Source organism: Cylas formicarius, unplaced genomic scaffold (genome assembly GCF_029955315.1).
Source record: "Cylas formicarius isolate icCylForm1 unplaced genomic scaffold, icCylForm1.1 PGA_scaffold_4__25_contigs__length_36172078, whole genome shotgun sequence".
Classification (NCBI taxonomy): domain Eukaryota; kingdom Metazoa; phylum Arthropoda; class Insecta; order Coleoptera; family Brentidae; genus Cylas; species Cylas formicarius.
Window position 1 is genome coordinate 5677666 of NW_026844334.1, and position 26699 is coordinate 5704364.

Consider the following 26699-nt stretch of genomic DNA (forward strand, 5'->3'; position numbering starts at 1 on the left):
TGCTTTTACCTGTCTTTTAAAATAGCTGTACAGGTTCAATCGTGAGCAACTATGAACTAGCAACTGTCTGATATGATGTTTTGAATGTTTATCTGTCGGAGTCACAAAAATCCTGGTGGACTGTATAGATTTTGCATACCTGCCTATCGCAAAATTCTTGATTATATTCACCTACCACGTACAAGCGGTCTTAATGATAGGTGCGAGCTTGTCCAACCGTTCATTTAGTAAGAATGTTATTTTCTCATCCTGGTATTAAATGTAGCGTCCATGATTGATGAACGTACGAGACGGTTGGTGTATTATTTAGATAAAGTTACCCATCAATGCCAAGGATATTGTGAAGATATTTATTTAAATTTCTTCTTAATAATAATAGTCAACAAACTAATCCTACTACTGCTGATGGTAGTATGACAAGTAATGAAAACATCAAAAAATGTATGATGATCTTTTGCATAGCGGGTCAAAGAATAAATAAATGTGTTCTTTACTGCCTTATAATAATCCGTTTAGGATTGTTTTGTAAAATTGCGATCCTATTCTTAAGCCTCCAAGGCATGAATTTATGGACAAAATTTTGCCTGATGGCATTTAAGAATTAAATTTAGGTCGAGGTACTTACAGAACGATGTCAGTTCGCGTGAAACATTTGGCGGTGCAGAAAGCTATCCAGCACCAATCGAGCAAAACCAATCCACAAATCGGCAAAATCTGAAAACAAACCGCTGTCTGTAAAATCATCTATACAACTAGGCGCTCTGATTAATTTCCTAATAATTTATGTCGCCTAGCAGGTAAAATAAATAAAAAGCCGAACGTAACTCCGAAACTGCTTATTACTTTTTAATGTAAACGATACTCTTAAGTTTTATTTGATCATATTACCTAGTTTTAGTAACTTAATTTAGAACGTAACTTAACCAAACACAAAGCAAAAAGACTGATATAAATCACTTCTATCTCCTTCTTGTTAGAAGTCATTATCCTCAAGTGATTATAAGGGTTCTCTGTCTTGCTGACATCCTTATTAAATACAAAAAAAATCCCACTACAGGATGCTCTACAACAGCTTAAGCATTTTTGATTGTTTTCCAATATACTCCTTAGCTTTAATATATCTCTTCATACAACTTGCATTGTTTGTATTCTACACGAAAGGTAAACGGTATTTAATGTAATGTTTAAATGTCCTCTTTATGATGAGGTTAGTTCCTTTTCAAAGTTGTGAAGTTTGTTGTGAAACAACTAGGTAATCTTACGACTATAGCTCACTTTTTGCCTTCTCATCGGTTCTAGGGCTAGACATTTCACAAACCAGATTATTGCTTGTTTTGCAGTAGGTTTTTCTTTTAAAATTAACTGTAGTAATATAATGTTAATCTTTTAGACTATTTAGCAATAATTGAATTTCCTTGCAAAGAATAAATATGTTACTACAATTATGACATTTTCAGTAGTTTACGGAGGGGGGCCCCATTTTGAAAGTCGAATGTTTTTCCTTTATTAACTACTTTTGTGCCCCATATAGTAAGACCGGCCAGGTGAAGTAGTCGATTATTCAGTAAATAACTGAATAAATAAACACCTTATTTAGCATAAAAGCTATAACAAAAAACAATCATATTTACATTGTAAATGTACCAGCTAGCAACAAAATTCAAAAAATACAATACTGTTCTTTTATAACAAGTATAGGCGTACATAGTATATAAAAAAACTGTTTGACAACAAAAAAACTATTAAAAAAATCAGAATAAAATTTCTATAGATTTTTGTTGATTTAAATGTTTTTAAACTATAACACTGTTTAATATTTTTTGGAAGCCGATTAAAATCTGGCAGCAATTTATTTAAAATAGTATTCAACATATGTGTAGTTTTACATTGATTGACTAGGATGAAATCAGTACGGTTTCTAGTATTATAATCATAAGTTAATTAACCCAATTATATTATTATTATTATATTATATTACATTATATGGCGGCATTACTATATTTTTTATCTAATATATAATATAATAATATAAATATAAAAGCAACAAACATTACTTTTTGCTTTACAGTTAATATGAAATCAGTACGGTTTCTAGTATTATAATCATAAGTTAATTAACCCAATTATATTATTATTATTATATTATATTACATTATATGGCGGCATTACTATATTTTTTATCTAATATATAATATAATAATATAAATATAAAAGCAACAAACATTACTTTTTGCTTTACAGTTAATATTTGGAACACATTTAACATAATCATCACAGGTGTATCTCTATTATATTTCAGAATTATGCGCATTGCTCTGTTTTGTACTCTGTGAAATTCAGTTAGTCTGTCGTTAGGTATACCAAAGAATAAAGTTGGACAATATCGCTGATGTGACGCCGCTAAGCTATTGTAAAGTAACAATTTTGTGTAAGTTGTTAAATTGCCAGCTCTACATATAAAACCCACCCTTTATGAAAACTTTCTCATTTCTCTAATTACAATGTGCACCAAAGTTTAATTTCCATAATTCCCAAATGTTTTATGTTTCTCCCACTGTAAATTAACGCCATTTACATTAATATTAAAACTTTCCTTTATGTTTTTTGCCATACAACCAGAATTCCGACTTCGTCATTGATATCTTGCTGCAAATAATGTAATTTTACTGTTTTTCACAACTCGGGATATATCGTTTATGTAAGAGCCCCCTGTGGTACCAGATGCTTAACCAAGATCGATTCCAGACACAGTTAACTCATACTTCACTTTTTGTGTTCTTCCGCACAAGATTTTAATCAATCCAGTGCTTTATACCTAGAGTTTCTAACTTATCTATTGAAGTATACCTATAGACAGTCGCAAAATCCAAAAACACAGTGAAAACAAAACTATTGTCATAACAAAAGCATCACAGTCTCGCAGAAATGTCCAATTAAATTGTTTTGGTCACAATGTCGCTGCAGCTCGTCCTTTGCAATAATTTCTCGTACATGGGCGCAGTGTTGACTGGTCTACAATTAAAACGCTGGTTAGTGCCTGGAACCTTCAGCAACGGAACCACCAAAGGTGACTTCAACTACTCTGGGAACTGCCCCTTAGAAAATGGTGCATCTAATATTCGGTTTGCAACCATTGCTAAAACATATTTGAAAACTCCCGTTGAAATGCTAATTCTTCTTAAATCAGCCATTGAAAAGTATATTTTTAAGTATATAAAATATATGACATGAGTTATATCGATGTTGTGACTGCTCCGTTAAGTCTTCATAGCGAAATCGCTGGATTATATGTTTAAACAATCTAGGGTGATCTGCTAGTATTAACAAGTGTTTGTTTTCCACAGCGCCGCGATGGGCGAGGGCAAGGGCTTGCTGGACGTCGGCACGATGGTGGCCGGCATCAAGGCGTCGCACTCCGACTCGAGCGGTCGGAGCACACCCATCGGCGGTCAGGTGGGCAACGGAAACGGTAACGACCCAGCCCCCGGGAAACTCTTCGTCGGCGGGTTGAGCTGGCAAACGTCCAGCGAAAAGCTGAAAGAGTACTTCGGAATGTTCGGCAACGTGACCGACGTTCTCATCATGAAAGATCCCGTCACGCAGGTAAGTTGGCGATCATCATCGTTATTCGAACTTTGGCAGTTTGACTAGCTCGGTGGAGGTAGCACTATACCGTTTGCGGAGGTTTGCCAACCAGGAGATTCTCCTTCTATTCGGGCCCCTTTTTTCTTCTACTTTTGTAATAGGATATATTTACTTTCGTTTCTCATGACGTGCCCAAAGTATTCAAGTTTACGTTTTTCAATTGTTGTGGTCGGCATCTCATTCTGTTCAGGACTTCATTATTTGTTGTGTGTAAATAGACATCTCAAAGGCATTAATTCGTTTCTCCATAGCCCCCGATATTGTCCAACTCTGCAATAGATGCAGAAGCATCCGATTCGAGCTTTTTCTATGCGACATTTGATCTCCACAGAATTTCTCAACTCTTTCGAACACGAGTTTTGCTGATTACCATGTACTTTATCTCTCTGGCATTAAGTTCTAGACGATATTAGTTCTTGTAGGTTTTCCATACTGTTAGCTATCAAATCAGCGTCGTCAGCGTAACGGATGTTACTTATATTTTCTCCATTTATCTTTATTCCACCCCGAGTTCCATCCAATGCTCTCCTAAAGATGTCCTCAGAGTAGAGTTAGAGGCTAAGTTATCGCAAATTGTAATTAAAAAATGGGTGATTCAAGTTGGACTTCCGTACGATACTGATAATTCCCGGCGAATCGATGAAAGCCAAACGCGCACAATTGTGTCATGACTTTTTGAGCGTATAAATCGCGTAGTTGCATAACTTCCAATGCAATCCCTCCTATACGAAATAACCTTACTCAAGCAGGAACAAGTGCGATTTTAGACTGATCCCAGTGGCGGGGGTCATTTTTGGTCGCAGACGACACCGAAACTGCGCTAACATCCAAAGACGAAGATAAACGCGGGCATATTGCGAAGGCTGCGCGTGCCATCGAATTTTTCGAAAAAATTCTTTCACAGAATCAACTTTTTTCTCTCCTGAGTGCCTAAGCGTTTCGGACGTTAGTGGAAATTCGAAAGGGTTCTGTTGATCTCTTGCCGTACCACGTTTCTAGATTTGCCGACCAAGATATTCCGTCCGTTCTTCTTTTGCTGTTGATTTTGCCGTCTGAGTTCCTCATTATATAACCAAGGCACTGTCTATCAATTCTGGCTCTTTATTCATTCTTCGTACCACTTCTTGGTTAGTAACTGTCTCTCTAAAATATGAACAGCCAGAGTTCAAATGCTTCCAACCTTCTGGCAGAGTCACAGGCAATAGCCAAGTAGCACTAACTGTAAAAACACCTCAATGTTCCTCCGAGAGCGAAAGAAGCCGTCAACAATCCCTAAATGTTGTGACCTTCAAAATGCAAGAAAAACAGTCAACGTCTAGACAGCAGACAACTTCGAAAACATTGACAGCACATCCCACAATGGAGCAATGGAAGACGCTCATACTATCCCAATTCTTAAAAAAATACCCGAAACTAAGAGCTTACGTTCAGGAAGCAGACAACAGGGTGGTGTCACTAACCACAGCATTTATCGTCCCTGGTGGTGCACCGGTCCTGTCTGGACAAAACCCCAACCGCACACCGCCTGACATGGGTGACTTGTTATGGCTCACGGTTTGTCTTGAGTAGTTTGCAAAGTCCCATTGTTTATGCAGTTTCGTCTAGCACTCTGCCTATTTCTGTCTGAACGAACATACTGTCAGGTTCCGCCATATTTTACCAAAGATCTCGAGAATTATGAATTTGTGTGGCAAATCGCGGACCAATCTCTTGGTTCCGCAAATCACGAGCTATGTAACCGTAACCGCTACCGATCACGCAAGTGGTGTTCAGAGAAAGGAGCTAAGCCCCATTGCTGAGGTAAACAAGGAAGGTCATCAAAAACGCACTTTTTTTTTCTTGTCTCCTCATACGTTAAAATAGAAGCCCACATTAAATCAATATCCTTCGTTCCGGTCATTCGCATAGCAATTAATCAACGTTCAGCTGTTGGGCTCCTCTGCACCTCTCCTCTGCGAATGGTAGGGATGATTTATTAAATAATGAGACCGTCTTTAGTACTGGGCTATTCATTATATTTTGACACCCACCTACAGCGTTAATTTTGAAAGATAGAAAAAAAGTGTAAATACAAAAGTTTAAAGATGTGTGCTCTATTACCTTATGCAAATGTCAGAAAAAACAAACGACGATCCAAAGCTCTCAAAATGACAGCAACATGATTTTTTTTTAAATGGAATGCCCTAGATATTATTAGCTAAAATTGTAGATATAATTATCATTCGATTTCTGGACAATAGCCATATTGTTTAAAAATGGCCTAGTCTGCCTTGATAGCAACCATAACACTAAAATATCACCCATGTAAATTTCTTTCATTGCAAAATTTAACCGACGAATAAAAGGCAGAGGATCGAATTTTGCACTGAAATGTAAAAATCTCAAGAAGATGGAAATGAGGTATGACCAGTTTACACCAGCAGGTGTATTTATTAGGAAGAATAAACATTTTTGGTCCACCAATAATCCACATGAAATGCAGGCAAAATGCAAGGACGGACGTCAGCCAATGTATAGTGTGGTATGTTAAACAATATGGATTTCGGACCAATTATATACGAAGGTTCCTTGAATGGTCAACGATATTTAAATTTATCTGCAACAGAACAGTTGTTTGGAAGTGTGCCAGTTAGGAATTATTTAAATTTAATATGGATTCAAGATGGCGCACCTCTACATAATGTCCAACCAGTTACCGATTACCTAAATAATAAATATAGACTTTGGGTAGGTAGGCAAAGAACTATCAAATAGCCTGCCAACAACCCCGACCTGAATCCTTGTGGCATTTTTTTTTGACACTTAAAAAATAACATTTATTATAATAGTCCTGCGAGTTTAAGAGTGACAAGAGAAAAACTTAATATCGTTTTACAAGATCTAAACAAAGAAAATTCTGATTTTATCACTTCATGTATTAATAGGAAATATTGTCCAATGTATAGAAAATAATGGAGGTTATGTGGAACATGTTCAGCATTAATTATTAATATTTTTATTGTTTGCATAATGTAATTTTATTATTTGGCGTTTTTCTTCCTCGGTATGCAAACATAAATAATATGGTTGCTATCAAGGCAAACTTGACCATTTTAAAGCCAAGACGGCTACTATCCACAAATCGAATGAAAATTATTTTTAAACTGAAATATCTCAAAAACGCCTAAATGAAATGTCAATAAACTATATGTTTTTGAAATCAGGAACGGAAGATCTGGGATTTAAGCTAATAATAAATAGGACATTCCATTAAAAAAAATGATGTTGCTGTTATTTTGACAGGTTGGGGTCGTCATTTATTTTTTTGACATTTGCATAAGATAATAGAGCAAAAATCTTCAAACTTTTATATTTACACTTTTACCCTGTAAGTGAGTGTCAAAATATCATCAAAGGTGTGACCCGGTGTTTATTTGCAGAGAAGCCGCGGTTTCGGGTTCATCACGTTCTCGGACCCGTCGAGCGTCGAAAACGTGCTAAAAGTGCCCATACACACCCTGGACGGGAAAAAGATCGATCCGAAACACGCGACGCCCAAAAACAGGCCCAAGCAGCCCAACAAGACGAAGAAAATCTTCGTGGGCGGCGTCAGCCAGGACACGTCCGCCGACGAGGTCAAAGCTTACTTCAGCCAATTCGGGAAGGTCGAAGAGACGGTGATGCTGATGGACCAGCAGACCAAGCGACATCGGGGTTTCGGATTCGTCACATTCGAGAACGAAGACGTGGTGGATCGCGTGTGCGAAATCCATTTCCACACCATTAAGAACAAAAAGGTGAGTTGCGACGTTTCGGGATTTGAAGGGGTGTGGCATTAACGGTGGCGGTTTTATGAGACTGGGAAATCGATAAAGTCACGTATCACACCTTGTATCTGAGGAATTCATTTATAACAGTTGAGTAAATGGAAACTGGTAGATCTTCCATCACATACTACTGAAAACTGTTTATTTGCAAGTTTGGAACACATACATATTCGTGAGTTTTGTAGTCGGATATACATTTACTAATTAAATATAGATATCAAGTATGTGGCGCTATGGCTCGAGTGTTGCAAATCTTAACTAAGTCTTCTTAAAGTTAACTTATACTAGTATATGAGGATATCGCAAAGAAAGACGTTTGTATTAATAGTAGATATCGTTTATAACGACAGACTGATTTCAAAAATTCTATGCATTTATTTGTGTCAAGAAAGCTTTTTTTGCAAGCAATAAGAAAAAGAAAACAATATTTCTAAAATAATTTATTTTTTTATTCAGTAAAAAAATTTATATTACAACCTAGACGATGAAAGTGTTGTAACATATTTTGAACAATACTTTCGTAGTTTTCGTCCTTAGAGTTCCCAAGAAACTTACCAATTACTTCTTGAAATGAAACCCAGCCGGTTTTCTCGACATTGGTCATTGTGTTTTGAAAATCCTTGTCTTTGCATATGCATGTTCAAACAAAAATACCTTCTTCTATCTTGGCGTCAGATTTGGCTGGAAATTTCTCTCACAAATATTTGAAGCAAGTTTGATATCAAGAAGAGGCGGCAAAACTTTTTTGGGATCAACTAATCTATCTCTTAATACAATTTTGCTACCTGGTGTAAGACTTGTTCCAGAGAGCTATTCAGTTTGAGTCCAATTTTTGTCTCTTGCCCGAAATTTTTTATACGCCCCCCCCCCCCCCTCCCACCCTCCTGATTCCTCCTAGGATCATGCACAGCAATTTAAGGTCACCACAAAGCATCCACTGATGTTCTTGATAATTTATTTTCTTCAAAAGAAGTCCTAAATTTTCATACGTTCCAGTTTTTGATGCAGCTCTGTTTCCTAATTTTGAAACTATGTCAGGATTATTGTTCCAATACACTAGCGGTCCTTCCTGAGTAAAATATTGACATAACTCTTTCGCGATCCTGGGCCAAGAAGTCTGGACACTAACAATTCGGATGCATCTTTTGCAAGGTGCAAATCTCAAATTAAATCATTTAATTCGCTCTGGTTAAACACTTCGAGCTCTCTGAAATCTGTGTCATTTGAATTAAGTTCCTCTGATTCTTTTCTAGTTCCTCTGGAGGGGTAGGTATCGGTACATCTGGTCCATTAGGAACTAGGCTATGGTCATACAAAAGCTTCAAAAAACACCAAAGATTAAACTTTTAATAATAATAATAATCTGCCTTTATTGAAAATGAACAAGAACAAGAGCACCAACACCATAATTGTCAACAAAACACATCCGTATATACATTGCAAATACAAGGACTAGACGGACATCATAAACTCATACGCTTTTGCTAGATACTGGCGGGCCTAATAAACATTATTAACACGTTTTTGAAGGACTTTATTGTGGGGAGAGACATCATAGCGTAAGGTATTTCATTAAGTAATTTAACTGCGTTATAGCTAAAATATCTCTGGAAAGTTACTGAACAATGACGGGTGTCTCGATTATGAATATCATTTCCTCTGCAAAGTTTATAAAACAAGTACGACGGGGTCTTATTGGAGTTTAGTAAAAAAAAACAAAGGTGGCTAACTGTATATAATAATATGTTGATACTTTCTGAGATTGTAACTAAAACGAATACGAGCATTCTGAAGTCTTTGGAGTCTCTCTTTATCCCGCCAATCTCCTTATCTGGCCAATAAGACGAGACTGCAATAAGCGATATGGGATAAAAGTAACATATCACCGAGTTTAAGTTTGACTTCTTTACTGAGAAAATGTTTATGAATATACGATGAAGAATTTTAGTAACACCGAGCCAACATGCCTAGAAAACCGCAAGTCACCGTTTTTTACAATATCTTCCCTCTTAATTCCAAATAATAACATTTGCGTTTTGTTAGTATTCAAACAGAGGACGTGAGCCGCAGATACCTCCGAAATTATTTTCAGATCTCAATTTATTTTAGTAGAAGCATTTAAAGCCTCACCAGTAACAAAAGAGAGTATCACCCTACGTTTTTACATTTTCTTAATGTTTCAATGTGCAAACGGAACAAACGATATGAGGAGCCCAAGACTTGTCCTGATCGTCAAAATAGGGGCGGTATACATTTTTCACAAAAGAAGTAATTATAGTTTGCCAGTTATTTTGATTGTTCACATAATGTATTCTTTCATATTTATATTTTCTAGGATACTAGAAATTCGCATCAACGAAGTCAACAACCGCGAACGACGACCAATACACCCGAACTGCGCATAAACATGTTTCAACACTCTATTGACGCTTCCGCGCCGACGCTGTTGCTTTGCAGAGAAATCTAATATCCAGTGTGGTCAAATCACATTTAATTTCATTAAAATCAATTCATTTAAAAATCATGCCTAGCAACAACTTTCAAGCATCAAAACGACTGTAGACGTGTGCAATATTTAAAACTTGAATCTCTCTAAAATGGATATCAAAGTTGGAGAGAATAGCTGTGGTATTGACCGGAAGAAACACTAGCTTTATTGACTTTAAATTATCCAGTACAAGCAGAATCTTTCTCTTTAGCGCAGGAAACTTCAAATTCCATTTGCGGACAATCTTTTTGAACGGTTCACCTGTCGTCCACGCTTTTATGTTCTCGTATGTCACAAGCAAAGTCTTTACCAATCCGGCCAGTGCATTTTTCACCTTTAAATCTCATAGTCTTGTCCGGGGTGATTTTGAAAAATAGTATGGAATATGTCGCTGTCTTGGTATCCTTCCCTGATTTTCGGCCAAACATTTTTTAATCAATGATCACACACAGTTTCGGGAACAGCGGCCGCTTTCCCACAAGATATAGAGCGCCGTTTGCGCCATCTTTGTACGTAATCAACTGAACACCACATACCACACACTACTACTAGTTTCGATTTTGTCCTGTTTTCCTGCTACGGCAGAATTTTTTTCTCCGCGGGTCAAACGCTCGATAATTTTCATCTTGTCCTACATTGAACACTAATTTTTTTTTAGAGTTATCTCACGTTTTAGTTTTGGTTAGGATATTAAGGAACTAAAAGCTTTAGCAACCACAAGTCGGTGGTTCTGATTTATGATAGTTAGCAGGTCAATCTTAGAATGTAAGGTATCCAAGTATGTCGATCGGATAGAGAGTGTCTAAATAAATAAAAATAAAGGCGAATTAAAAGACCTCAAGATCTTTCTATCGTTACCCTCCTACAAACAGACTATACGAGGTGATCGTTGCAGGTGGAATGCAAAAAGGCGCAGCCCAAGGAGACGGTACAGGCGAATGCCCAGCTGTTGGGCAAAAGACTGATGCTGACCAGTTTGGGAATGAGGATGGCGGCGCCGGTGGCGGGCGCGGTGGCGGCGGTGAATCCGTTGGCGGCCGTCCAGCCGCTGACGCCGGTACAGGCAGCTGCGGCGGCGGCGGCGGCCGCACAGGCCCAATCGGCAGCGGTGGCCGGATACGGAAAACTGTTCGGGGCGTATCCCCATCTCGCAAGTTACAGGTAGGTTCCGCAAGACGAGCAAAAAATATTCAGTAACTAATCAAAACTTTCCTTGGCCGTCTATTTTCCTCCATTCGTCTAACATGCCAATACCATAGCAACGGTCTTGTTTCAATTCGTACAGTTGTTCTGTGTATTCGATTTGCAACCTAGATATGCGACGTGTTCTTCTCAGAAAATCCATTTCTACAGCATCTATTTTCCTCCTCGTTGATTCATTTAGCTGCCACCATTCTGATCCGCGTGTCATTATTGATTCCACGATTGCTCTGTATATTGTCAATTTTATTTTTATAGATATTTGATATTAAAAACTCATATACTCCTTTGTCCCTATTGTATTGTGCGTTATATGTCCTGTACAGATCAGTCTCAGATACTCTTCGCATTGATTAATCTCTTAACCTGTCTTAACCACAAGTCGGGATCTTCGTCTTCTTTACCTATTCTTAAGTAAGAATAAAAGGAAAATTCCATATATAAAATGTATTATGCCTGATCTGTCAGTAACCCACTCGGTCTATCTCTTAAATAGTAACCGTCTATCTCTTATCTAATTCCGCAATCAAATTACTGCCCACGAAAATATGCGATTCGGTTAGTCGATAGGGTTGTGAACAATTGTATTGTTAAAATAATTTAATGTAGTTTCTGGTTTCACCTGAAGTAACCTCAATTTTGTTATTTAGACTAGATCAAAAAACATTATGATTACTTACTCCTCATTCAAAACGCAATTCTATAAAACATTTAATAATTTGAGGGAGATCACGGTGTATTGTGTGAAAGAAATAATCAGGAAACAAAAACAAATAAACGATTACCCACAAAATGTACACCTTGTTAGTGGGCTAGTTACATGAATTAATACAAATATTACATTATTGAAAAGCAAACAAAAAAAAACTACTTCAACCGCACAAGTCTGTTACTTGGAAATTTATGGAATTAGTGTATAACTTGTGTAGTTTAATGTGTTAAATTCGGGGTTGATCAAAATTATGAATAAGATAGATTGTGTTATATCCCTAATGTCAGATTTGGACGAATCAAGAATATTGAATATGGAGTACAATACTAATGTTTTATATCAATAACATTTACTTTTTTCTCTATTAGTGCTTAGCAACGAATGTTTTTTTATTTCGTTTAGCAATTCGGCGTGTATTTTGGGACTTATATAGAGAAATGGGCGTTGGGCTAACCAAAACTAACTTTCAGTAGGCGGACTGTGTGACTTTTTATTCTGGTATGGTGGGAGGTGATCGATGTCTGATAGTGTCTCTGTTTTTTTTTGTATTGACGCAAATCTAGAATTTTACACTGCCGGTAAAGATCGTCTGATGGATAATGTTTACCTTTCCTTAAAATTAGTCTAAGTAGCAATTTCTGTACAATTTCCAGGTGTTATAAATGAGTTGCAAAAACTCCACCACCGGTTATTTATACCGTAGGTGGTAAGATGCGGTTATATGAGAGCTGAATATAGAATTTTTAGATATTTTACGTTAAAAAAATTCTTTCGTTCTTTAAACACAGTTTATTGGTAACTTGAATATGTTTATCCCATTTTAAATTATGATCTATTATTCTCTGAGACTTTTCATTTTGGATTAGTAGAATTTGGTTATTAAGATTAATGTTAAGTTCCTTGAAAGAGGGTTGCGTATCAGAATAACATCCGAATAAAAAAAAGTTGTGGATATTGGGGGTTTCATTCCTGTTTTCGTTCAGGAACTGATCAAAGTTTGAAAAATCGATTAGCAAAAACTGCATTATTTTTTTTAAGGCGATGCTTTTTAAGTTTAAGGCGTTAAGTAAGTTGTTGTGTCTTTTTTGTTCTGGCTTACTTATGGAAAAATCTTAGAATTATGGCATTCTAGATGTTACATGTAAAATAACAAAAACGAAACCGGAAACCCAATTCAAATAAATATTAAGAAAATTAACGAATTGAATGAAATGTGTGAATAGTGTTTTGTTGGTTGGTAGAATTAAGCAAAATATTAAACAGAGTACATAACACAACATTAGTATATGGTACCGCTGATTACTATGTGCTACTATATTACTATATACTATTATGTTACTGCAAAATCCTTACATTGGTATACACCTTTTTTGTCACATTTCTTCCTTTATTGCATATTTATTAGTTTCAAATTGTTAACAAACTTACACAATTAAAATTTTGTTGTATGTTTCCTAAGATTAAGTAAAATAAAAACTCCTCTGACTAACGCCTAGAATTAAAAAAAAACATGACACGTGAACGGTCGTATCTACTTTAATTGGGGTTAAGTTGTATTTATGGGTTTACTCTTTTTATATTTGATATAAATTTTGGGTGATTCTGACGAAATGCAAATGTGGAATGGATAAAACAGTTATGACAGAAAACAAAATAATTTACAGTAAACAGCTTATATAGTTTATATAACTTTTGCGCACGTAAAACAAAAAAACAAAAATTTCCCATGCCATATCCCTTTATGTAAGGCTGAACTGTCATTAATGAACGAACAAAGAAATTCCCTGGATACAACTATTCCAATCAATACACTCTATGCTAATTGGCTAAGCTAACTATACACGTCAAGGATTTCTATCCATCCAATCAAGCTAAATCCCCTACAATTCATGACAATTTAAGTACTATTTCAACTGATGCATATTCATTCCGTATACTCATACTCCTAATCCAACTCGAAACATTTTCGCTACCCTCTTTATTTAGGCACTGATACACCATGCACTTTTTTAAAAATTTTCTTTTACGCGTATTTTACCAAATTATTCCTCAAATCAACGCTTCGTTTTCCGTTGCATGGTAAAGAGAGTGGGAAGACGAGTGGTTTTCTAATATCTTTGTGGGCGGCACTGGTATGTCTTTATATAGTACACTTATAAACTGTACACTTTCGTAAATTCTTTATTTATTGTTCGTTTCAAAAACGCACTAAAAAAACAGTGTCCCTTTTAAAGTCTTTTTTATCATTATATTTGAAATTGGTATAATTAAAATTTGTATGATATTAAAATCACATACAAAATAATCGTTATTTACAAGGTTTACAATATTTATTTTTTTAAAGCTTTATCATTCTTTTATCATTCGTTCAGTTACTTTTAGGTATTTCTGAACACGAATCTCGATTTCCCGCTTCGAAAAACTTTAGTCGATGGTATACGGAAAAACCGTTTCTCTTAGTAAGATCTCTCCAGCAAAAAAGAAAGAATAAAATTGAGCCATAAACAACTGTTCTACAGGAATAGTGCTTAAGCTTAGTATAGTTAGGTTTTGTGTACTCCTGAATAAGAATTCTTTGACACTTGACATCAAAAATTAGTCCCAGTTAGTCATGACTTCAGCTTGGTGTAATAAGAAACATAAGGTTTTTGACCGACACATCCAAAAAAAAAAACAAAATCAAACCGTAATCAAAATTTTACAACAATGTACAGCCTTAAGCGGGACGTAAACGCTATTTCAAACACCCTGTATCGAAACATTATAAAAATTGGTATAGTTAGGTTGTAAGTACCCCTGAATAAGAATTTGTTGCCAATTCATTTTTTTAAAAATCCAGTTGGACATGACTTTTCAGAGACCTATCCAACAAAAAAAAAAATAAAACAAAGGTTTTACAAGGCTGTACAGTTCTTAAGTGGGACACACCCTAGATTTGACTAAGAATGTTGTTTTGTTCCAGATACGCGCCTTATCCAATTTCTGCGGTAAGTGCCGGCATAGGGGCGGCGGCGGCCGCCGCGTCCGGCGGTAATCCGAACCCCGCGCCGGGGGCGGGCGCTCCCGCCCCGGCCATGGCGGCCCCCCAGGTCGCGCACAGCCCCTACCAAGGCTACAACCTGACCAACGTGGACATGTCGAGTTTCCAGGGAGTGGACTGGGGCTCCATGTACGGCGTCGGCATGTACGTTTGAACTACCCACCCCGTTTGCTCACACCGTTCCGAACTTCAATATTTTACCGGAGACATTATCAAAAAAAAAAAAGCTGTGGTCCTACCGAACTTGACGAGTATTTCAAACACACACACACACACACACGAGATTACAGGACGTGTGCCTACTATTACTATTACTACTTAATAATTATTTTAAATGTGATACGAAATAGGATTATCTATCGGTCGTTTTACGCGACTATGTACGGAAGGAATCTCACTTTTGCGACAGTGCCGCCGCCGTCAGGCATTTAGCAATAACTCGCAATAAATCAGTATTATGTTAATATTGGCGTCTCTCACTTTCGGCAATAAAACGGCGCGAACCGTTCACTTCGTCGGGTTGTGTTTCGATGTACTTAAAAAAAAACATTTTCAACAAAAAACAAAAAAGACAAGGAAGAACCAAAGTAACTCGTTACTGATTGTAGCTTGACGACTGACAGCGTTTCAATCCTCGAGACATATCTGTTCGATGTGTCGCTCATCCCATTTAGTATTCTATGATTTACTTAAGTCTTATTATTATTAATTTTAGGGTTAGTAGTAAGTAATTATCAATTATCGCAGGACGTGATACACCCGTTTGCCATTATTTTTACTGTTTCTATGCTCGGAAATATCGAATGATATCGACCCCAAAACATAATTTTCTGTCGTTTGACCGATCTCATAATATAGTTGATAAGCGTAGGCAGCTGCCGTTCGACTCTCAAAAATTGTACGGCACCACCGATGCCCCGCATTCCTTCAAAGAAACAGTATATATAGTGTACTCATTGTAAATATAAAGTATTATTATAATTAAGTACTTAGGAATAGAGCAGCTCTGCCCTCACTTGCCTTTGGCAGTTTTCCTTTCCAATAAAAAAAAACACTCAACCGTGAATCAGCGATTCGGTTGTCCGCTAGGCTCGTCAGTAAAAAAAAATGGAACAAATAAATAACCCTTTGAATAATTAGTGGTCTTAACGAGGCCCTACAGAAAACACTCCAATCCACCATTTCTCGTGTCGTATTTTTTTTACTGATGTTGGTTGCGTGAGACGTCGAAACGCCCGCTAAAACGCATTGTCGTTCCTCTAACGCTTCGTAATCGAAAAGACATTTTCTTTTAAAATCGAGACATTCCATTCGAATAACAAGAGACGACGTGTCAATTTCATTTCTATATGCAGGGTGTTTCATAATAAGATGCTAATCCTGAGTTTAACTCCTCCGATGATTTTAAGTTTATATCAATGTAGGTCCGCTTTACTTTTGATATACAGGGTGTGGTAATAAAAACAACGGTTTTACGTCATTTTCATCGAAACTGCGTTAGATAATTGGTGGAAATTTGATAGAGGCGCAAAATGCACGGAAACTTTTTTTAATCTTATAATCTTTAATACCGCGTTTAAAGCAAAAAATCAAAAAGAAATAAAAATCTTATGTAATCATTAGAATCAAATTAGAAGTTAAAAAATCGTAATTTATTGTTACTAATATCATGGAGTCGTGGAAAAGAACTTTTTTTCAAGGTTGCGTTGTAAATTTTTCTTTAGTTATTTAGTTATAGTTATGAAATCCTGGATATTTTTGGGTTGGCCAGTTTTTAAAATCATAAGTGTACAGCGATATGCACACAAATGCTTTTTCATATATTTTTTTAATGTAATTTATTTTAGAAAATTACATCGGCGTGAGTAAGTTCATTCGAAAAAAATTGTGGGCTCAGTGAGAATGGGGCAAAAATCCATTTTTTTTTTACTATTTTCACGCCCTCTCTATATAAGGAGCGATTGCGGACCTGCCTTGATATAAACTTTTTTATCTTAAAATCATCCAAGGAATCGCACCGTCAAGAATCTTATTACGAAACACCTTGTATAAAATGGGGGTTTTACGAATACATATTCAAGGACAGGAATTACGGATATGAACTATAAAATATATGTGATCTGTAGCCTGACTGTGTCGGTGACGTGGCGAAACAGGGCGATTAGAGCGACACCCTCTCCCTACCCCCTACCCCACTACTGACCTCACACCCCTTGGCAATACTTGGTTATTTCAAAGCAATGGGCGGAATCCGCCCCTGGCGTCGCCACGTCACCCAATAACGCTAGTGTTAAAGTATTTATAACGTTTTTTATACCTTAAGGGCTTAGTTTAGGCACTAGTTTTAGGTTGGCGGGTGGGGAGGGCGCCGCGCTCCCATACTCCCGCATATTGTTGTTGTTCCGCTCGGCAGTGCCAAACCGTTTACTATAAATGGGCGGCGGAGCGGCGCGCGCAACTCCCCCCACCCCGTATTCATTATTATATAAACCCAGTTGAGAAGCAATAAGAGTTGTGAACGCGGCAGAACGAACCCTCTATTTTTTATAACAAAACGCGTTAAGTCTTAAGATGTAAACCTGTAAATACTTGGACGGGAGTTTTCTCAGTGAGAGAGGGTCGCGTTGGTTGGTAACACGTTTCCAAATAGAACCGCATAGGTCGGCAAACACACGAGCAACTACTAGGCGACTAAGGTACACTATCCGATGACTAATTTGTCACACTCACACACTTAAACACACATACACTAGGCGTTCTTAGACGTTGTACTTCGTAATAAGCGTTTCTGTAGTTAAATGGACAACTATACGGTTTTCATGATAGTTACTTAGCGATTTAGTGGATGTAGAATGTATTATCCGTGTGTAGCTAAGTAGTACGCCTACCGATGTCGCAGTTGCACTTGTAGTAGAGCAGTTACGAATAAAGTAGTTTCATTAAAGTAGAAGTTACTGCTTGATCAATCCCTATTAATACGCTTTTCAAGTTTGTTGTTTTCTTTCGTTTGGTTCTTCGAGTCGAAGTGAAAAACGCGAAATTCCGGACAGCGTTTTTTTCTTTTTTTTTTTAAACGATACGAGCTATGTTTGAAAATTAGCTGTACAATAATGTCGTAGTCTAGTCTAACCACCATTTACTGTGATAAATCTGGTCACTCACACTGCACGGTCTGTGTCTGTAGCTGTCTCCCGTGCCTTATCATCGTGACGAAATGGCGGAGAGAACAATAAAAAAAAAGAAACCCCACAACCGAAGAAACAGGAGCGTCTCGCCTCGTAGTAAATACTTGTAAAGTGCATGGTCTGTTTTTAGGTAGGTAGATGATGTGTTCCGATCGATCTCGTTCAGAGAGTCGTACGCGAGGTTTTATACATAGCGTTGTTGGTAGTTGGTGTTCCTGATTTTTGGCTTTACGAAGGGCATGACGAAGGTAATGCGTGAGCCGGTTGCAATGTTAATGTTTGAGGGGAGTACGACCCCAACCTAAAAAATTTTTGGCGATTGTGATACTAACTTTGACAATACAATACTAAATTCAATCGCTTAATTTGCCATTTGATATGTTCGTGTGCCGCCAGAGGTTTATTGTAAGTATTCCTCTAGTTACTAACTAGGCTGGAAAAAAAAGTACCAGCGGAATTGCCTGCTGTTACGTACAGAATGCAACCGAAACTGAGAAAACTATTTTTTCTAAGCAATGGAACGACCAAGGTTCTGTATTTAACAGAGATCTTACATAAAAAAGGGACCCTCATCATTATGAGAACCAAGACCATTCTATATATTGAAAATGCCTTTTTGTCTTCCAAGTAAAATTGATCCGCAAGTGATCTATCAATTTTGAACAATAAAAAAATTACCTGAAATAGTTAACGTAGCGAAACTTTTATAAAATAAAGCGTAGACGCCCCGTAGTAGCGATTTTTTTTTTGCTTATAATCGATCATATCAGAGGTATATTTGAAGATTACTCGCCGCGTTTTGTAAATAAACTGTATCAAAAAATGAAAAATTATCGAGCGTAGTTACCTCTATATCGAGAACGATACATTCCGAGGAAAGAACTGTAACCAATGTACAAAATACTCCTTACATTATTTAATTTATATTACTTAATAAAAGTTATTTGAGATTAAAATTGTTTGGACTTACCCCATAATTTTTTCTGTACATTTGCCATGTGAACGGGTTGTTCTAAAACAAACATCACGTGTGACGGGTAAGTATAAAATATGTAATAATATATTACCCCTGCGAATGCCGGGTTGTGCAATGCGGGCATCTAAAATTAAACCAAAATTCGATACCGTTAAAAAAACAATAACAAAAATACCGTACGAAAAACCGAACGCGAAACTCCTCCACCATCTTGCTGCCTCGGATGTTTACGGAAAATTTTAAAGCAAAACTTATTTTATGCCGTTCTGACAGATGTACAAATCTGACGTTTTTAGACGTTGTTACTTAAACCCGCCTTCTTAAGATTTTCGTTGTTAATGCAATATGTATTGAACAAAATTTAGCTTTTTAAAAAGTTTGACAGTCAACGACCGAAAATCACAGACCGATCTGGTCGCTGCATTTCTTCATTCTCGAATTTTCTACCGGATATACGTTAATTTTCTAAGATATATAATTATAACATATGTGGTATGCGAAATCAAAGACGGATACTTGGTTTACAGTTCTTATTTAATATAGTAATATCTACACTTTATATATCGCGATTTCTTTATTAGAAAACGGCCAACAAGGCAGTGATATCACCACCTGATATGAATTTTTGCTGCGCTTTGACGGGTTCGACAACAAATGGGACGTGCTAGACAAGACGTCCATTCAAATAAAACATATTTGCGCTGGTTTTATGATACACAAATATACAACAAACAAGGAAACATTTAAATGCACGGATTATACTGCGGGGACATGTTAATGTGATGGCAATAGACACGTTCGTTTGCGTCGACCACGGGCACCCTGAACAATTTGCCCTGCGGCATGCACACGCAAATTTTAAACTGTGCGGTGACATAAGATTTGGTGTCGAGTTTGGCGATCGGAATGCGCTTGACATCGATGTAGGTGCCTTCCTTGCCGCTGAGCACTATGGACCCATTGACACTCTTTAGGTAAATGTCTTGGTCCGCTTTCCATACAATTTCCCTACCTGTCAGACAAATTCAAAAAAATTAAAACGAGAGGTTGGTAGCGCGACCGAGACGTTCGTGGTCTGTGGTGAAAAAATTCAAATTGGTACCCTACCTTCCAGTTTTGTGCCTTCCGCTCCTTTTAGGTGAACGTTTTCACTTTCGATCTTTAAACTCTCGTAGGTCGGGCTCCTAATCTTGTTCGTTTCCACTTGTTTCGTCTTCAGGTTGTTGGCGTTTCTCAAATTGTTAAACACGGGATTGGAGACGGTGAATATCGTCTCCTTGTCTCTGTTCTTGACGTCGAAAACGGTGAACCCGTTGAAACACGTCTCGTTCCTGTCGATTTTCAGCTTGTTCACGACCCGATTCACCCTGGAGTACAAATTTACCAACAGCGGGGCGTCTTCCGCGGTAATTTCCACCGATTCCCCGTCGAACCCCTCGATTCTACCGTCGTGTTTGTAAATGTGGTCCAAGTCGATGTCGCCAAAGAACTTGATCGCCTTTTCGTTGGGCAGGATCTCGATGCTCTGCATCCCTTGGCCTAAGCGAAGCACTCCGAATATCGTCATCGTTAAAATCAAGTTACCGACCGCCAAAATAAACAACAGAATAACGAGGGTCCAAAACGCGAACGTCTTGCGTCCCCTGTCGGTCGGTTTGCGTACATGTTTCACCGGAACGCACTCTACCTTTTCGCGTTTTTTACTCGGCGAGCGGTTCAAGAGGGTCGTTTCCCTATTGTCGTTCTCTTCTGATAATAAATCCGAATGTTGTGGGGACGGTCGACCGCATTCGTTCATGTTTTTGGGACGCGATGCGTTCGGCGAAAGAAAATTTCGAGAGAATCGATTCGGAACCGACGATTCGGCGCACTAGGTGGTACGAAATACCCACGGGATTTAATTTTAGAATATGGCTACGTCGTCCATAAAGGGAAGCGCAGTTGTGTAATAAAGATACCTACATGGATTCCGTGCTTTATCTAAGTTCCGTTTAATATAAATTATTTTAATGCTCACGAAATTAATATGCGCACTGTGCATTTTTCCTTGTAAACAAATTGCATAGATGGAGCCACAATCAAGTCAAAATGTCGAGACAACCGATAACCTAATTTCTTTGGTATTCCGTTTGATTAGGAACAAGGAAGTTAGTTTTGAAAGCGTGCACAATCCCATTAATGTTATTTTTGACCATTTCGTTATAATCATTGGAATCGATGAACGTTCGCAATATATGTTATCCATAAGAAATTGTTTATAATCTGATCATAAAATAAGATGCTACGTTGGAACAAAAAAGGATTTTAATCGAATTTATGAAATATCACGAAGAACTATCAATAGGTGGCACGTTTTCTAATAAGTTTACACAAAAACATGCACACAACTTGTAGGAACGGGTTTCTGATATTTTAAACAGGAGGTCCTTTGGAATAATTTAATTTAAATTCCTTACATACTTTACGTACGTATTGTCTAAAATACTTAAGTTTAATAGTAAAGCATTATTTTTTGAAATTTATTTAATAATATACTGTCCTTTAGTAAGTTTATGAGTCTTAAATTTGCTATTAATATGTTTGTCCTAAAAGTGTTTCAAATCATAAAAAAATGGGAAAAAGTTAAGCATATCTATTTATAAATAAATTATTAATAATTTGATTTCCTAATCTGTGGATTAGTTTGTTATTATAATTTTGTCTTAATTCTTAGTTAAAAGTGCAAGGACCTTAATAATTTCGACATCTTTCATTATATTTATTAAATAGTATATTATACATTCTAATAAATTATACCAAAAATACTGTTAAGTTAACAAAAACTTCCACTATCAAAGCGGATTTGCGAATTTCGTTGATAATTTTTACATTTCGTGAACACCACTCAAAATGCTTGCTGTCAAGAATAGCTCCTTAGGTACAAAATGGCAGTATCTTTGCTCACACAGCACTTATGTAAGTATTTTAACTTGTTAATACTTAATGCACATCTAAAGGTCAAGGTAAAATAAGGTAATTGACAATTCAACTGTGCTTAAGATCTATAGACTGGAGACCTAGGCAAAAACAGGAAAGAATTAAAATTACACCAGAAAAATGACTTTTATTTAAAAAAAGGATATTCCAATCACTAAATCACGCCACAATATGATCAAATCACTCGATTCACAATGAAATACATAAATACTAAAGTCTACTGCACTTCCTGCGTTTCCATACTCTCGTCCCCTTCTCCCTCCTCCATATCCTCATCCTCGTCCCCTTCCTTTTTCTCTGGCGGGTTCTCGTAGGCCTTATCCAAAGGTGAAACAACCACCCCGTCCCAAACGGACATCTCTTTGGCTATGTTGTTGCTACCTTCGATACCCAAAATCTGTTTGAACCCACCATGCGACAACACCCTGAGCAAAGTCTGGGCAGTGAGGCAGCAGACATCTTGCTGTTCCAAACTCATCACCGTGTGTATTCTTAAACTCACACCCTCACAGGGATCCGTAATACCGGCCGATCCCGGTAAGAACAATCCGGCGGCTAGCAGTTGGAAAACGCGCCGAAAGGCCACGTTTATAGGCAAGGCTTGCCTACTAGGGTTATTCATAATCGCGAAATGTGCCAAAAGGTCCAACATCCAGGGCGTGAGCGGTTCAAAACCCTCAAATCTGTTCTTAACGTCTCTTAACAAACGAATCAAAACCTTAATGGAGGAATGATGGGCGTTTTCCTCAAACCATCTGCTATGTCGGATGGCGGCCAGGTGACTCTGCATAATTTTCTGATCTAGATGGATTTCCGGGTCCAGCTTTCTGATGTTGTGGTGCAGGGTGGTTACCATGACACGAACGCAAGCAAAAGAATTACTGACCTCGAAGCCTCGCTCGTTGGTTGCGTGCGACAGTTGCTCGCCTTTGGGAACGATTTCGTTTTTCATTAAATTCTTCAGATCCTCTCTTACTTTGTTGCCGAGAGCCTCTACCGCTTCCCTAGTTGGGAGAGTCTTGAGAATTACGACGATGTCGGCAACGTTGTGGCCCGTAACCATAGTGCCCTTTTTAAATGAACCCACTTGTCGTACTTCATCCAATTGCTGCAAAAGAAAAGAATGAGTTTCCTTAACAAACTGGTATGAACAAAAAAGCACTTACGCAAGCGTCGAAGTTTCCAGGTGCGACGACCAAGTTATCGAGAACTGTTTGAATTTTCGTAACCAGGTTGAGAATGGCGGTTTGTTCTGCAGGCGTTGGAGACAAATCACTGTTACGCTTTAATAAAGCTTGCGTGAATGCCGATTCGTCGGGTGCAGCTTTAACCCGCGGAAATGACGACTCGCAGAGGGCGAGATCGAACGGGTGCCTTGGAAGAAACATTTTCACTTTGTATGGGGGTCTGCCGCCCATGCTTCTATTCATGCCGCCTCTGCCCCTCATTCCTCCTCTGGCCATAACTTCTACTACCGAAACTAAAGTCTCCTGCGACGTGTATGTTCACCAATTTTCGAACGATTGGGAATTATTGCTAAAATGCCGGCACAAAATAATCAATTTTCGACCTTTTTGTTTGAAAATGGCGACCTCAAGTAGAGCATGGCATAAAATTTACACGGAAAGCAGAATGAAACTTCTTTTTTCTAACAAAGTTGGGCAAATTTACTGAAGACACTCGCTCAAACATTCCAACGATCAAAAAGCAACACCCATGACAAATGTTCGTGGCGCACGGTGAGTGAGGATTAGTATTTGTGAATAATTATAACATACTAACACAGTTTATTGTTATGACTCTTAATAATCCCTTTTAAAAAACTATAAACACCATGGATCCTCAAATGAGAATAATTGCTCATATCTTTGGCACTGCCACAAAAAAAGAAAAATATTCGCAGTGTCAAAGTGTAAACAGCTTTGCTTATTGCAGTTGTTAGTAATATCTATTACCTATAATATATGATGTTTTCAACTTAATAATATAATGAAAAAACTGAAATACGCTTCCTGCAGGTTTTCCGCTCTGCTATTTTACTCGGACCGCATGGAGGTCCAGGTGGGACTTTATTGGAAGGAACAATTCACACATCAGCGGCATAGGTGCATAAGTCTAAGAACATTTTGTAGTTAAAATAAAGTTAAAATAAACTTGTATACGTGTCGCTGGGGTGGGAAGAAGCGGAGAAGAAGCCGTCGATAAATGGTTAATTTCCATTGGTTGCCGAAGTGTCACTGGCGACAGGACACAGTTGTGAGAACGAGGATTAATCCATTTAATTCAATCCTATACGTATGCAACTAAGTATACAGCCATGGAACGCCGCATTAAATAAAATTTTAAAAAATGATTAAACGTTTTCATTGTCTGCGCGTTTATTAAAAACACAAACATAAAACACAAATATGTGAGATTTAATAACTCTCTATCAATAAATACTAACTAAATAAACTCTGCCAGATTTTTATTATTAAAAATGGAAATAGGTTTCTAAATTTCTCTAATGAGGTTATCGAACTTTTAAAATGTTATCGGCCAAATGTTATTTTTGTGGAAGCTTTTTATAATTTTTTATATCGGCAAAGTTTAGTGTTTCTGTATATCCCACCGTATACATAAACCATATTTCGATTGGTTCGGTTTTCGCTAGCAGTCTATACGTCACGGTAGAAAAAGGAATAAGGCCAATAAGAAAGCGCTATTACGATCTAATTTTAAATTAAAAACAGCGCTTGAATAACATACATGTCGCTGGTGGTAAATTTATCAAGAATCACGCGGGGAACACGATCCCAATCCAATAATAACCGATTTGCCGGCGTGAAGTTTTCTATTTTGTTTGTTATCGGCCGTACATTTGGCGTGTATTTACTTTCTAATTTTATTATTACAAATTGTCCTTAGGTTTTCGAGTTCAGAAACGATAAAGCAAATGTAATTTGGCCACACGTACTTTAAAATAGATATTTTTATGTTAAATTTACTTTAGGACCGTATTTATGTTTTGCTTTCGGTTTTACAAAGAAAACAAAGTTTGGCGATATGGCAGGCGGATATTTCTCAAATGTACAATTTTGGAAAGCAACTAATTTTAGATATTTTATTCCCATCATCAACTCTAATATTTATCAAACATTATAATTTAATGCATATACCCGATACATAGGAAAGTTTTGGTGCCCTTTTGATAAACATATTGACGATATTATTTAGAAGTTTACAAATTTTCGATCGCTTCACGTTATGCGGTAGTGCTAACATTCTTAAAAGTAATTTGTTTGTAGTCACTATAATAACAATAATAGTTTGGCTTCATACATAATGTTTACTGCGTACTATATTCCGTCGTGTCAATCATAAAACGGATAATTAACCCGATATCTTACATTTAATTTGGTCGTGATTTAAGAAGGTCGCGAAATCATTGTTTACGTAATAGTTTGGGTCGCATCCCCCACTGTAAACAAATGTTGAGAAAAACAAGATACGTAGGTGCTACCATACCTTCATTATCAGTAGCAGAGATTAATAATACGTATTTTGCAAAGTGCATATATTGTTTTATATTTTATTATGGGTATTATATGATTTATTATATGCATAACGAGGCGTACATTCCAAGAAGTGATAGCGTTCTGCTGTTGTCAATAATGAATTCGCTAAAGTTTTTTTTTAACCTCGAGGCTCACTAATTTATATAGTATTTTACCAATCTCTTAACTATGATTAAAATCACACAATGCGCCATCTAGGTAACCGATTTTTAACCTGATGAGTCTAGGACAGATTGGCAAATAGCTGGTTTTATTGTTACATTATTGACGACGCGAAGTTCAGTTTGTTTTCATCATCGGTTGTTTAAAAATAGTCTTATTTGTTTATGTTACGGATAAGTAGAAAAAATAAAAAGAGACTTTCGTTACATCAAAAATATTTTTATGTCGAATTACGGGCAGGGACGTGCCGCGCCGATTTTCGGCCGGCAACTGCCGATTTATCCGTGACGGTTAGGTTAGGAAATTGTGCCAAGTCCGTCGCTGGATTCGCGTGAAATCGGGCACGGCCTCCTCGACCTCGACAATTTTCAAAACATTTTTATCGGAATTTAAAAAAAAGTCACACCACGCCGGCACATTATCCGGCAGTAAAGGGTAATTACCGAAAATCGACAATATACGCTTACATACACCGACAACGAGTATTTGTTGATAAATTCGCAACTCGGAAATCCAATAATAATAATAATCATTAATGTTATGCAGCAGCTTCTTCAAAATAGTGACTTCTGGCGATTTTTTTCTAACTACTTAACGTCGCTTAGAAAGGGGATATGGGAGCGTGGACCGTAGAAAAGTGATGCAAATTTTGCAATGGAAAAAAGCGGCTAGTAATTGTTATGTTAGGTCGGATTGACTGTCGGCCACCATGTAAAAAGAAGAGGACCACAGATAGACAACGTGTGCGCGTAAAGAACAATAAGTCTGATTTGGCTTGCGTTGAGTTTGGAGTACCCCAGGGCTCCGTTCTAGGACCCCTTCTTTTTATTATATACATAAATAATATTTGCCAGTACTTGATCCCTGATACTGAGATTGTGCTGTTTGCTGACGACACAACGTCTATTAATTCAAACAGGAACATCACTACCCTGAGTAATATTGAAACATA

At 37.3% G+C, this 26699-nt stretch overlaps 4 protein-coding genes across 6 annotated transcripts in view; 1 reads left to right on the forward strand and 3 right to left on the reverse strand.

Moving 5' to 3' along the window:
• Positions 1-18977, forward strand: part of LOC132701542 (RNA-binding protein Musashi homolog 2) — a 100676-nt gene extending 81699 nt beyond the window's left edge. For all 3 annotated transcript variants that reach the window (XM_060669568.1, XM_060669567.1, XM_060669565.1), the window contains 4 exons: positions 3345-3603; positions 7065-7421; positions 10835-11100; positions 14814-18977. In XM_060669568.1, coding sequence (XP_060525551.1) covers positions 3352-3603; positions 7065-7421; positions 10835-11100; positions 14814-15045 — 1107 coding nt within the window. In that variant the 5' untranslated portion in view covers positions 3345-3351 and the 3' untranslated portion in view covers positions 15046-18977. The remainder of the gene's footprint in view (positions 1-3344; positions 3604-7064; positions 7422-10834; positions 11101-14813) is intronic.
• LOC132701543 (uncharacterized) overlaps positions 1-19367 on the reverse strand; it is a 32122-nt gene extending 12755 nt beyond the window's left edge. The window contains exons 1-4 of the mRNA XM_060669569.1: positions 19233-19367; positions 19144-19176; positions 19047-19088; positions 626-714 (exon numbers count right to left, since the gene is read on the reverse strand). Of these exons, the coding sequence (XP_060525552.1) occupies positions 626-714; positions 19047-19088; positions 19144-19176; positions 19233-19262 (194 nt within the window). The 5' untranslated portion in view covers positions 19263-19367. The remainder of the gene's footprint in view (positions 1-625; positions 715-19046; positions 19089-19143; positions 19177-19232) is intronic.
• A 206-nt stretch (positions 19368-19573) lies between these two features.
• Positions 19574-20947, reverse strand: LOC132700760 (beta-sarcoglycan). The gene is made up of 2 exons (XM_060668283.1): positions 20160-20947; positions 19574-20064 (listed from the first exon to the last, which is right to left on the reverse strand). The coding sequence occupies exons 1-2, from the start codon at positions 20848-20850 to the stop codon at positions 19796-19798; spliced, it is 960 nt and encodes a 319-aa protein (XP_060524266.1). The 5' UTR covers positions 20851-20947; the 3' UTR covers positions 19574-19795.
• Positions 20948-21891: 944 nt separating this feature from the next.
• On the reverse strand, positions 21892-23526 carry LOC132700701 (interleukin enhancer-binding factor 2 homolog). The gene is made up of 2 exons (XM_060668188.1): positions 23195-23526; positions 21892-23136 (listed from the first exon to the last, which is right to left on the reverse strand). The coding sequence occupies exons 1-2, from the start codon at positions 23489-23491 to the stop codon at positions 22246-22248; spliced, it is 1188 nt and encodes a 395-aa protein (XP_060524171.1). The 5' UTR covers positions 23492-23526; the 3' UTR covers positions 21892-22245.
• Between the last annotated feature and the right edge of the window lie 3173 nt (positions 23527-26699).